Source organism: Natator depressus, chromosome 2, assembly GCF_965152275.1.
Source record: "Natator depressus isolate rNatDep1 chromosome 2, rNatDep2.hap1, whole genome shotgun sequence".
Classification (NCBI taxonomy): Eukaryota; Metazoa; Chordata; order Testudines; family Cheloniidae; genus Natator; species Natator depressus.
Window position 1 is genome coordinate 230,840,393 of NC_134235.1, and position 14,023 is coordinate 230,854,415.

At 41.1% G+C, this 14,023-nt stretch overlaps 1 protein-coding gene across 6 annotated transcripts in view; it reads left to right on the forward strand.

The window, feature by feature from the left end:
* The window catches only part of PDSS1 (decaprenyl diphosphate synthase subunit 1), a 40,100-nt gene that overhangs the window by 18,891 nt on the left and 7,186 nt on the right, over window positions 1-14,023 (forward strand). For 2 of the 6 annotated variants that reach the window (XM_074946126.1, XM_074946125.1), the window contains exons 2-7: window positions 984-1,081; window positions 4,602-4,743; window positions 5,701-5,812; window positions 5,900-6,009; window positions 12,981-13,061; window positions 13,254-13,367. In XM_074946126.1, coding sequence (XP_074802227.1) covers window positions 4,645-4,743; window positions 5,701-5,812; window positions 5,900-6,009; window positions 12,981-13,061; window positions 13,254-13,367 — 516 coding nt within the window. In that variant the 5' untranslated portion in view covers window positions 984-1,081; window positions 4,602-4,644. Of the gene's footprint in view, window positions 1-983; window positions 1,082-4,601; window positions 4,744-5,700; window positions 5,813-5,899; window positions 6,014-12,980; window positions 13,062-13,253; window positions 13,368-14,023 lie in introns of all 6 variants that reach the window. The other 4 variants (XM_074946122.1, XM_074946124.1, XM_074946127.1 and 1 more) reach the window with 3 other exon arrangements.

Sequence of the window (14,023 nt, forward strand, 5' to 3'; positions counted from 1 at the left end):
GAGTTAAAGCTTATCCTGAGGGGTGTGGTCAGCGCATAGGACTGGGTGTCAGCCCACCCATTGCTGTTTTCCCCATCCTTAAAATCAGAATAGCAGTACTTACCTACCTGGCAGAGTGTTACAAAGCTCTGTGAAGTTGTAAATAATGAGTTCCATACAGAAATACTGCCTTACCCACATCATTCTGCCTCTTGCAGCAGGCCTCTGTCTACTGCACACCATACTAGTAGAAAAGGTCAAGGATACTGCAGTCCCAACACCAGTTCACTATACAAACCTGTCTTATTGTTTGTCCAGTATGTGCACAAAACAAAGCAGAGGGCCTGCTAAAAAAAAAAGTGATCGTGTAATTATAAGCTATCATAATGCACATACACAAAAAGGCAGTTAAGGTTGCACATATTTACTAAATAATATATAAAATGGTGGTGTGGTTCTACTCTGAGAACTTTGTAAAAATGGCACCGTCATCCTCAGTCAGTCTGTGTGTATCCAGCATTATCTGCTGACCTGAATCACTAAAAAACTTTTTCCTTCTGTTAGCGTGGCAGAGTGGAAATCTGCTAAGAGAGAATGACCAAGTTCCTATTATTTCTTGAACATCATCAACAAAATTTACTATGCTCCTATCAGGGTTTCCAGTAGCATCACAGAGGGAATAACTTGGCCTGCAGAACCTTTATTACTGTTACTGATGTGTGAGATTGAAAGCACCTTGCTTGATGCCCAGATTGAGTTTTCAGAAATACTAATTTTTTTTAAGTTCCTTGTAAAATTGGCACATTTTATACAGAAATCAGACACACCGTAAATATGAACCCTAGAATGCCATTTTTAAAGTCACTTTTCAGAGAAGAACTGTACTTTTAAAACAGAACTTTCAAAACTTGCTTTTGAAATGTCTGTCACTATTGTGCTATCTTCATACCATTGAATCGTTCTGGTTTGTCAATGAGCGCTGCCATTTTACTGCTACTTTCCAGCAGGAAGTCCAGTCTGCTGACATAGTTTATGACACAGGGAATTCCAATGAGCAGTTGAATGCATGAAAGAGGCTGGAAACTTTTACAGTTGTTTTAAGGTAAGTTGTATGATTTACTAAAAATAATTTTATGGAAAAATATTTATACTAAAGTGTTGAACTAACAAAGTTTCTAATGCATATTAGAGCTATCTTAAAACAACCATGAAAGTGTCCAGCTTTTATTCTTATACTGAACAATGATTCCTTTTTTCACAAACTACAGACCATATCCTGCCATTGTTTTGCATGCAGAATTCCCCACTAAAAGCTATGAGGTGCTCTGCATAAAAATAAGGTAATATCTTGGCACCTATGTCAGCAGACTGGCAAGATGTCACCTTCCAGTTTCATTGCTGATTATTAAATTTAAATGTATTTAAACCATGTGCAACGAGACTTAAATTCCTTTTATAATGAGTTGAAGTGATTTCAAGATCTTTTATGTTTTCTCTTTAATTTATTCTGGTTCTGCTGGAAATTTGTATGATTGGCTCGTTTTTAAGGTTTCAGACTTTTGCTGGAAAAGCAGGTTAGCACTTCTGAGGAAGGGAATGATTTGAAAATGTTGCTTTTCCTGCTCCCTCATTGTGTCCTCTATACCCCAGCTAACCCCATATATGTTCCCGTATTACTTCCCCACACCTCTTTAAAAAATAAATAAGCAGCTGTGAACCATTGAGTTAAATCGCTGGTATGACATCATCCAAAAGACTTAATTGGCCAATCAGTGTGTGGCTTTGGCTGATAAGTTTTCATGGTCATATTCTGATATAATGAATGATGCAATACAATCCCAATTATCTCAGTCTCTGAAGACACCCACAATCTTAAAGGAATCAAGAAAGTCAGTTCAGCAGTCCTTGGAGGCTGTGTTATGTGTCTTTTTCAAATCTAGAATACAGATTTGTAAGCTTGCTTGTCATGTCTCCAGATGTTAGTGAGTTGTCAACCAGCTTTGGAGAGTCTGCAATTCAGACCTCCCATGTGTGGAGCACAGTGAAGATAAGGCAGACTTTAAAGGGTCTGCAGTCCAGCTGTTGAGGCATCCCTTTAAAACTGTCCTCTGCAAAGTTGATTGGCATCCTTGTTGCTATGTTCCAGAGTGCGGTCTCTTTGGATCCAGATGTCCTTGGGCATCATGTAGTCTGGTGCCTCATTACTGCACTCTAGACCAGGGGTTCTCAGGACAAATTTTTTGGTGGCCGCTCTCACGCTTTTTCCTAAAATACGTAATTAGCTTTAGGAAAAACAAATAAATATTCATATATACATGTCCAAATCATTGTAATTTATTTATTGCTAACTAGTGAGTCTGTTGTGAAAAGTGATATTAACAAACATTCAAGTATCACTTTTCACAGCAGACTTACTCAGCTCTGGCAAGCCTGGGGACAAATTAAGCCTTGAATGGTGGATCGGGGGAGGCAACAGGGGGTGGAACCTGAAGCACTGCATCCAGAACCTGGGGTCTGCCGCCACACAGCTGGAGCCTGGGGATGGCGTCTGAAGCCCCTCTGCCAGAGCCTGCGACCCCAGGGCTCAAACCCAAAGCCTGAGCCCCACCGCCCCTGGGAAGGTGGGGAACTCACCGGCTGCCTGGTCCTCCTGCACTGTGCCCCAGGTATCTCCAGAGGTGGGCAGGACCCAACCCTTGCTGGTGGCCCCAGCAACCAACACCAAGGCAGTGCATCCAGGAGCAACAGGGAGAGGGAAGTGCTGGTACTTTGCCCCCTTCCCCCAATCACAGCCCAGGAGGCTGTGGGCGCAAGAAAAGCCTCTGGTGGCCTCATGCAGCCATGGTGGCTGCATTTGAGAAACGCTGTGGAACCTAAAATAGAGAGTACAGTACAATCCTGGGGGTCATGACCATGCTTCCGAAAAATCAGGATTGCACTTGAACTGGACATTCTGTGAATAGTATTCCTTTAATGCAGTTATTTTGCTCTTAATTAGACCTACAGTAGAACCTTAGAGTTACGAACACCTCGGGAATGGAGATTGTTCATAACTCTAAACAAAACGTTATGGTTATTCTGTCAAAAGTTTGCAACTGAACATTGACTTAATACAGCTTTGAAACTTTACTATGCAGAAGAAAAATGCTGCTTTCCCTTTATTTTTTTTTTTTTTAGTAGTTAACCTTTAACATAGTACTGTATTTGCGGGGTTTTTTTGTTTTTTTTTGTCTCTGCTGATGCCTGATTGTGTACTTCCGGTTCCAGATGAGGTGTCTGGTTGATTGGTCAGTTCGTAACTGTGAGGCTCTACTGTATGTATGTTTCACCCACAAGTATGGATGGGGAAAGAAAGTTAATGTCTAAAAGTTGCCAATAATATTTTTGAAAAGTCTTTTCCTCTTGCAAACTTTGACCTCAACTGATTCTTGAATGTTTTGCATGTAAAGTATACCATTGTATTACACAAACATTGCTAGGGCTGCATGGGAAGAGTAAAGTGAAATTTATGAAATATGGTCAAAAAAGGGACTGAAAAATGCAACTTATTGTAGAACAAATCTGTTCCTTCTGTTCATTCAGAGTATTAGGTTTTTTTTTCTACTTAGCTGTGGTGGCCCTGCACTACTATGGAAGAGTAAGCTTGTATCTATTCTGGCTCGTGGATTATCAGCAAAATTTACTTAAATTTCAGTTCCAGACCTACACTCAGTTATATATCATGTTTGCAGCCTTTTTATTTTTCTTAAATTTAGTAAACTTAAATGGCAGGTTCATCAGACCTCCTGAGTAGGGTGGTGGTGGTGGTGGAATTGGTCTATAAATAGCATAAACAGAAGAAAGGATACTACAGTAAAACCAGGACCATTTAATGTAATTTTCTTAGAGCAGTGGTTTTTCAAACTATGGTCTACAGGACACTTTCACATGATCTTGAAATCATCTGCTACTGTTACAGTAGGGAAGGATATCAACTTTAAAATAGTGATGCCTCTTTCTAAATGTAGCCCAGCCCAGGGAACACTAAAAGTTTTCAGATGTTTTTGACTAGCAGAACTCACAATTATCTGCATTCTGTGGCTGCTTCAAGTATCATTGTCCAAGTGTTTCTTTGGTGTAAATTCAGCCACAATCAAATTTGCGGGAAACATCAAAATTGGGAAGGGCGGTAGCACAAACACAGGAAGACAGAACCAAACTGTATCCTGACTTGCAGATATTGGAGCAGTGAGGGTTGCAAGCAATGAGATAAGATGTTGAAGCCCTATATACAGAGATATATAGAGCCTGATTCAGCTCTCTTTGAAGTTAATGGCATAACTCCCATTAACTTCAATGTTGCAGAAACAAGCCTATATACAGACTGCTACAAAATGGGGAGATGTAACCAACCAATTGCACCCATTCTATTAAAATGATCTGACTTTTCTCTTGTCTGCTTATACAGAGTTGAGAAGGTTGGCAGTCAGTGTTAGGTTCAGAACATGAAAATGTTTTGAGAACCACTGCTGTTGAAAAATAAGTTTCTCTTAGTTTCCATAGAGATTTTTCATGAGCATATTGCAGTGCACATAGTATGCTTGATTGACACTTAAAGGTGTGTGGGGTTTTTATAATTTTAGGGAGGTGCAAGCAAGCCAACGCTCTGTGGCCATAATTGCAGAGATGATCCATACTGCTAGTCTAGTTCATGATGATGTCATTGATGATGCAAATTCTCGGAGAGGAAAAATGACCGTTAATCAAATCTGGGGGGAGAGAAAGGTGAGTCTCTGTTGTTGTATACAGCACTGGTAAAGTGGAGATTTGTATTTGTCATGTTGCTAATATTTAGTGTCTCTCTCCTTGGCAGTAGAGTGTGGCTATGGTAGATGCTGGGGATGTTTAGAAAAAGGGGTACAATCTGAGCTGATCACATAATTGTGAGCATGGTATGAATTCCTACATACAGGGGGTAAAATGGATAAACTTTCTAACCCTACATTTTCAAAGTATAGTGGGAAGATGTTTTTACTGTGTGATTCCTATTGACTTTAATGACAGTTGCATACAGTAGCTAAAATCATGTTGAAATGCTTTGAAAATATGCCTCCTTTTAAGCACCTCATGTATTGGGTTCCCCTGTTGAAATAACAAGCCAAAAGAGTTTTTATGCTAGCATTAGAATTTTCAGGCTTTAAAATGTTAAATATATGGCTTAAGGTAGCAAAGGTTTTGCTGTTATCATTCTCCTGTGAAATATGTAAGATGACTAAGCTGCTTCATAAAGCATTTGAAAAAAAATTATTCAGGAAGTCCTGGGAGATGACGGAGATCAATTACACTCCCAAGTTTTTCAAGACACTTTAGAACTAATTGACATTACACAATAACAGTAGCACAGTGACCATATGATACAGTATATAATGAATAAAACTTATTTCTTTACCTTGCAGGTAAAACACACTCAGATAATGCAAGTAGGAAAAACCCTATATATAGCAAAAAAGAGATCACTGTAAAATGGGAACTCCAAAATGGTTCAAATTTAAATACTATAACTATTTTTTTCCTTTTTTCCAGTTTTCAATCAGACATGTACACTTTGTGTGGAAAATGATGTAATATGACTAGACCTGGATAATGTACAGGGAGTCAGATTGTCCCTGGTATTTTTTATGTGAAGAGACATTTTAAAAAAAACAAAACCAAAACCAAAAATCTTCTCTTGTTTTTTTTCAGGCTGTTTTAGCTGGGGATTTTATCCTTTCAGCAGCTTCTGTTGCTTTAGCAAGAATTGGAAACACTATTATTATATCGGTATTAAGTCAGGTGATTGAAGATTTGGTGCGTGGTAAGGTTTTTTCTATTTGTATCTTTATACTTCTTTGTCTAAACAATAAACCTAAAAAATAAAGACTTTGTCCCTGCATCTTTATAGGTGAATTCCTTCAGTTGGGCTCCAAAGAAAATGAAAATGAGAGATTTACTCACTACCTCGAGAAGACCTTTAAGAAGACTGCAAGTCTTATCGCAAACAGTTGTAAAGCAGTATGTACGTTCTGTCTCTCCTCAAGTTAACATATCTTACTGTAAGCTTCACAACTAAATTCCCAGTTACATGTTGTTTTCTTTGGAAATGCTCCAAACTAGATTCTTCAATTAGTATTTTGCCACAGTCCTAATGGATCTTTGGTTAAGATTTTTATCCCAATTCAGCTGTGCAGCCTCCATTATTGGTTTTCATTCTTTCCTTTCTGTTTTACATGCGGAGACAGACTTTTTTACTCTTTCCTCACTCAGTTCACAGTAAGATCCACTATAGACTCCTGAGCTGATTTCTAAAATGTTAGAAGTTTGAGCCTATTTTTAAAATCCATGTCCAAGAACTGTTCATCTTATAATTTGTTGAATATAAGTTTCCTTTCACATCTGTTGTCTGCTGTAGTGTAGCATAGTAAACTGTAATGCAGAGACCTACATGAAAACAGTGCAAAAAATTTAAACAGTTGTTTGTGTTCTTCCTATTTAACATTGCGCTAAATAGGAAATAGATTCTCTTCTGGTCCTCATTAAGTCTTATGAATTGAATGTGTTTTTAGTTGCGTGAGTTAGGGGTGACTAAAACAATCATGTCTAGTTCCATTATTGTAAAATGACAGAAGCATAAATTAAATGACTGAGTCCCAAACAAACTGACAGTCAGACCCTGCTATACCCAGCTCTCCATATTTACCACCAAATTCTATTACTTTCGTTACACAACAAATGAATATTGACTTGTACAGACAAGAAACTCTTATTCAAAAAACCATGTTTATTACCAGTTTAGAAAATGCAGGAAGTGACAAAAATGCTTTTCTCTCTTCTCCCCCCCGCCACCCCATCCCCTTCCCAAAGAGAGCCATAATGTTGTCAGAAAGGGAGGTGTAGCTGGAACATAACCTTAGCAATAAGAGGCAGTTCAAAAACAATTAGTCTAACAAATTTTTATTGTTAAGTGTTTTATTCTGAAATCAGTGGTACATTCCTGCAATAGAGAGCAGTTGAAAATTGCCTAAATAAAGTGGATTATATAAAACAGGACATTATTTCCAATATTGTAATACCTTATTGGAACACTCTCAGTACAGTATACTTTCCATAAAAATCTGTCAGAGGAATCTGGAAATCTGACCAGTTCAAGGAAAACAGAAAACACTCCAGTCGTATTTGCATACAACATTGGGAATACCTAAATCTTGAAATGGTTTCATTTCTAACTAAGAGTAATCTATTTCCAAAGCTTCTTAAATTCATGATGGTTTCTTTTGTGTTTCTGAAGCAGATTGGGAATATCCACTGGCAACAAAACACAGATAAAGCATTATTTCTCTTAATTTTTCACTTAGACCTAATCTTGCAACAAGGTTGGGGTCCCTGAAAAAAGGCTACCATCAATCATTGATACCAGATCCACACCTACCTTCAAAATGGTCATGCTATCAACTGCTTTACTAACTTCATGCAATAGTATCCAAGGATCTAAATTTCAGTGGGATCTTATATTTTGGAAGTAGAGAATTTTATCTGCCAAAAAGGATTCAGATGTATTTCTTAGGCAACTCTTTTTATAGAAACAGATCAGGACATGGATGGTTCATATGAATAGTAATGTGTGATAGAGCTTTCCTCTCTAAGGCTCAAATCTGCAGTGAGAATTTTTGCCTGAGTAAAGACCGTCACATCAAGCTTCTGACTCATCACATATTCAGTGTAACTGAAAGCTGTTGGTGTTGGATAGCAATTTTGACAACCTAAAAAAAGAATTCACAGGGTCTTTCATTCCCATTAGATAGATGCTCATTACAAATTCCACCATTTCAGTTTGCTTATTGGCCTCTCTGAGAGTTGGCACAAAAGCCACGGATTCAGGGGCATCCATCTAAAGTGTAGCTGAGGTACAGTTGACAGGAAAGGGAGCTTGTTTTACTGTTGCCTTCCTGTATTTTTACTGTGCATAATTATGGCTTCCACCACTGGAAATCTAGCATTTCAGATGCAGCAAAATCATGTTTATAAATAAAAGTGGCGGGGGGGGGGGTTATCCTTGGGGGCAAAACTATAGCTCTGTACACTATGACAATGACATTTTTTAGTCTTTCCTGCAGTTTCTTTCTTCATAGGTCAGCAAGGATGGGAAGAATGGTACTGATAGAATGAGTGGCAGAAAGTGCCTGGAGCACACTTCCGTGGGACAGTTTGGGCTATTTAAGGAGAGCTGATGGGTTCAGAAGGAGTTCTGCTCTTCATAGCCAGAAGAATGGTCAGCAGAATCATTATCTGTAGCTTGGAAGTGGATTCTTTTTAGTGTCCAAGTGTTTAAGTGAAGATGACTTCATTCTCAAGGCCAAACTAAGGCTATATTATTGGTGATTAAGAATATCAGTTAGGATAAGTCCTGCTAGCATGAGCCAATTCAGTTCTTGTGTTAAGGGAAGGAAAAGACACTCATTGTTTCCAGTTGCATATAAATCAGGTAAAATATTGGCTGAAAAAAATTGCAAAAACTAATTCTAATGGGATTTCAGTTAGAATGAATCTAGAGCAGGGGTCAGCAACCTATGGCACGCGTGCCAAAGACCGCACACGAGCCGATTTTTAATGGCACGCTGCTGCCTGCTGAGTCCCAGCCACTGGCCCCGCTCAGCCTGCTGCCAAACCCAGGCCGGGATCCCGGCAGGCAGCAGCATGCCATTAAAAATCCTGCCTGCCTTGGCCCGCTATTCTCAGCCGCCCCACACACACACATGCACACAACAGGGGCAGGGTGAAGAAACTTGGTCCTGCCAGCAGCTGCTGCTGCAGAGCAGGCAAGCTCCCCCGGCCTCTTCCCCCAGCGTGCTGGGTTCCTGCCCCTCCTCCTCTCCCTCCCTGCTGCCGATCAGCTGATGGCCTTTGTGAGGGAGGGGGAGAAGCAGAGCCACAGCGCACTCGCTGCTCTGGGGAGGAGGCGGAGAAGAGGTGGAGACAGGGCCTTGGGAAAGGGGGGTGGAATCAGGGCATATCCCCTCCAGCCCCCTGCTGTGAGCCGCTCTGGGCAGGGGGCTGGGCTGGGAGCACCCCCACAGCCCCAGCCCACACCCCCAGCCCTCTGCCCTAACCCCGGCACCCCCGACTCACCCACCCAGCCCTCTGCCCTGACCCCTGCACCCCCCTCACACACCGCCAGCCCTGACTCCAGCACTCCCACACATACCCAGCCCCCCCACACCCCATGCCCTGACTCCTGCACCCTCCTGACATGCCCCCTGCCCTGACTCGTGAACTCCCCCATGCCCTGACTCTTGCATCCCCCACCCTGAGCACCAAACGGGAGCTTCTGCACCCCCCCATATATATATATATATATATATATATATATATATATATATATATATATAATACACACACACACACACACACACACACTCTCTTTCGCTCTCTCTCTTTCTCTCAGCACCCCCCCCCCCCCCGCACCAAATGGGAGCTGCCCAGGTAAGCACTCCACACCCAACCCTGAGCCCCCTCCCTCATTCTAGCTCCTCGCCAGACCCTGCACCCCAGCCCTGTGCTCAGTGCACTCCCACCCTCAGCTCAGTGCAGAGAGGAAGAGAATGGGCTAGAACCAGGGAGAAGGTAGGTACCCACTCTATGTGGGCAGGGCCGGGAATCCCAGACCGGCAGTGGGCTGAATGGGGCCGGCAGCCGGGACCCTGGCTGGCAGGAGCTGGCAGACAGAACCCCAGATTGGCAGCAGGCTGAGCCACTCAGCCCATTGCTGGTCTGGGGTCCTAGCTGCCGGCCCCACTCAGCCTGCTGCCGGTCTGGGGTTCTGGCTGCCGGCCCCTTGCCAGCCAGCGTCCCGGCCGCAGGCCCCGCTCAGCCTGCTGCCGGCTTAAGCGGGCCGGTGGCGTAAGATCAGCATTTTAATTTAATTTTAAATGAAGCTTCTTAAACATTTTGAAAACCTTGTTTACTTTACATACGACAATAGTTTAGTTATATAATATATAGACTTCTAGAGAGAGACCTTCTAAAAAATGTTAATTACTGGCACACAAAACCTTAAATTAAAGTCAATAAATGAAGACTCGACACACCACTTCTGAAAGGTTGCCGACCCCTGATCTAGAGGAAGGACGATTGGTGTGTTCCTGGGACAGTGCCTAAACAGGATACGGATGGTCTTTTCCTGTAACTGAACTAGTTTATCGTCTGCATCTCCAAAGCAACATTACATTAGAACCAAAATGCCATTGAGGTAACTAAATACACTTTTATAAACAGTCTATCAAGGGTCTAAAGCTGTCACAATCTCCAGTGTATATTAACTACATGGTAGATGTGTGCTTAAGCTACGGCCAGAGTAGTATATGCGTGCCACAGTAAATAGTGGCAGATGGCCCTGAGAGTCACTGTAGCCTGAGTTACTGAAAGGCATTTTTCAAAGACAATATGGGAGTGGAGGAGTTCAGGAATTCACAGCAATGAAGCACAAATGGAATTCCCAGCTGTCATGAGAAACCTGAGATACCAAATAAGCTTAGCAGCTTCTCCCTCTCTTGCCTATTTTTCCTGCTATAATTAGATTTCAAAGCCAGGTAAAGATTTGCATTCTGCATAAGCTACTTTCAAAATAGGGATTTTTAAAAAATATTTCTTCGTTGAAATAAGTATAAAAATTGCATCAGAGATTCCTGCTTCATCTAGCAGGACTTCAGGTTTTACAGACTTCGGCTCTTATCCTGCAAGCTGATCTGTGCATGCATATCCCTGCACCCACAAAGAGCCCCACTGACCTCAACAGAGCTCTGTGTGGCGATAAGGATTTGTCATAGGGAGTACAATGAAAGGAAGAATCTGTACGTGTCTGTCTAGCCAATGATTCCAAATTTAATTAAGTTTAAACTTCCACTGGGTGTCTCTCATGGGGGTCCACTGCACATAACTCAGTGCAGAACTGGAGCCTAAACTGTGTTCGCTCCTCTTGACATATTAAAGAATGTAATGTCACTGATGACACAGAACCACCTCAAGCTATGCATGCACATTAAAATAAACTGTAAAGTCTAGTAACAGGTTTGAGCGAATAGAACTACTGTATCAGGTGCATCAGACATTATTACAGAATGTCTGATAAATCCCCTCATTCATTTAAAAAAAAATTCACTAAAGTCATTTCCGTTTGATAATCTTTCTGTGGAAGAGATTCCCATACAACAAAGTAACTGGAATTTGAAGTATTAATTTATGAGTAGTAAATAACAAGGGATTATATATAGCCATCAGCTCTGAGGGGCTAGTTCATGAACACTGTTTGAAATCAGAGTGGCAAGATGGCATCATAGCCTTGCTTATAACATCTGGGAAATTGTTCCTAGTTCTAAAAAAAATACAGATAGTGCTTCTGAAATACAGTTTTAAGTAAACTGAGTTGTCTCATTGTAGTGTAAAAACTGTTATGTAGGGTTCCTTATCTTCTTTATCTTGAAAGACTGAATTTAGGAGTAAGAATTTTGAATCCAGGTTTAGTGGGGAAGCTATCGGAATTCCTATAAGATTGACTTTGCAACAGATCTGTTGTGACTCTGGTGACATAGGGCTTGCCTGCATAGGAGAGTTTTTCAAGTTATACTAGTATAGTTATGCTGCTATGGTTATTCCATGGAGAGTTACACTAGTATAACTAGGAGTACTTGTGGCACCTTAGAGACTAACAAATTTATTTGAGCATAAGCTTTCGTGAGCTACAGCTCACTTCATCGGATGCACGCAGTGGAAAATACAGTAGGAAGATATATATATATATATATATATATATATATACACAGAGAACATTAAAAAATGGGTGTTGCCATACGAACTGTAACGAGCCCGATCAATTAAGGTGGGCTGTTATCAGCAGGAGGGGGAAAAAAAACTTCTGTAGTGATAGTCAGGATGGCCCATTTCAAACAGTTGACAAGAAGGTGAGAGTAACAGTAGGGGGAAAAAACTTAGCATGGGGAAATAGTTTTTACTGTGTGTAATGACCCATCCACTCCCAGTCTCTGTTCAAGCCTAAGTTAATGGTGTCCAGTTTGCAAATTAATTCCAATTCTGCAGTTTCTCGTTGGAGTCTGTTTTTGAAGTTTTTTTGTTGGAGAATTGCGACTCTTAGGTCTGAAATTGAGTGACCAGGGAGGTTGAAGTGTTCGCTGGAGAACATTTCAGAGTAGTTCATCCGTTTGTGTGCACTTAAGTAAAATGTTAATGTATTTTCCCCAAGGATTACATAGGGGATTTTTTTTTCTGCCTGCTACTCATGGACAAAGAGCCACATTACCATAGTATGGCTGCAGTTCAAACAGTTCTTGAACCTCAAGATTCCTGATGGTTTGTTCAAAACCAGTGATGATTTGGTCTAGTATTACGTGCCTTTCCCATCCCAGCCCCCTTTTCCACTAACTCCCCCCCCAATAATTCAGTGGAAATTTCATCTACAAGTTTATCAGCGCATCTCTATTGATAGTTCATTTCTGGACAGTTAACATCTCCCATGAAAATAATCTTCCCTCTCTCACCTGTCCTAGTTTGGGCACCACTCTTCCAACTCCATAGTCTCTGTTACTGGGAGGCTTGTAAGATCCATCTACCTACTTGAGCCCTATCTTCCTAACAATTATGTTCAGGCCCTGTGTTGCTGAACTGCATTAGACAATTAACCTACATGTGTAACATCTCCTCCTGCTGCATTCCCTCTCCTTACAGTATACTCTGTAACCATAATAAAGTTAATCTCTATCCAGAATTTAATACTGCAGTTCTATTGGGTTTTGTGTTTTCTAATGGGCCTAGATATTTGTGTGCGCGCATAAACAGGGAATTGGGGATGGGGAAGAATGCTCTAGATGTGGCTTCTTCCCCTCTCCCAGATGTTCACTGTGCTTATTATGTTGCACCTAAAAACAAACAAGTTGCAGGTGAATAATTGGAGCTGTCCCTTTTCTTTTTCCTTTCAGGTTTCCATACTAGGCTGCCCTGATCCAAAAGTTCATGAGATTGCATACCAGTATGGAAAAAATGTTGGCATAGCTTTTCAGGTAGTGTATTCTGTTGCTTTTACAGAATTAGTGGGAAGTCTAAAATACACACTTCTCAAAACTACATTGGAAAGCAAACTGGATTGCTGTAATTCGCTATATAAATCTTTTTAACTAGACACAGCAATTAAAATGTGTTGTATAATGTTGGTTGTTTTTAATGTGCTAAAAAATTTGTTTGTCTTCTTCCAGCTAATAGATGATGTGCTTGATTTTACATCATGTGCTGACCAACTGGGGAAACCAGCAGCAGCGGATCTCAAACTTGGATTAGCCACAGGTCCTGTTTTATTTGCTTGCCAACAGGTAGGGTTAAAGAACATTCTCCAAAAATAATAAAAACTGCTGGGTTAAAGGGATACTATCAACTTGAAATCTAATCAATTTAAAATATGCTTAGGACATAGCTGGAAGGATCTCCTCTCCTCTTACCTAATGAAACAAGTACTGGCATTGACTGGCTCCAGCGGGAGCTGCATTCAGCATTCCTCCATTGGCGAGTGGACCATTATTACTGAGGACTTGAAGAGAAATGAGTTAGAACAAGCTTAGATAAGTGTAGTTTTTTTCCTTCCTTACATCTTCCAGAACAAAAACAGAGTAAGAGACTAATATGGGTCCACACTTGCACAAAGGGGAAGGACGGTATGACAAGAGAGCCGCCTTTTAGAAGAGACAGGAAGGCAGGGATGGTACTGGCCACATAGAAAGGGAGCGATGTCTAGTGGCCCCTGAGAACAAAACCCTCCATGTTCTGCTTGTTTCAATGGGAAATCCTCAAGGAGTCACGAGAACTCGTTCCCACCCTGTAAGCTCTCTTTACTTAGTGATGATTTTCTAGAGAAAAAGGGAAGAGAGGCACATACAACAGAAAAAAGGAACAGCGACAGTGGCAAAGTACAGAAAGAGGATGCAGCATAGAAATGAACAGCAAGTGGACAGAAAAGGAAAGATACTTGCAG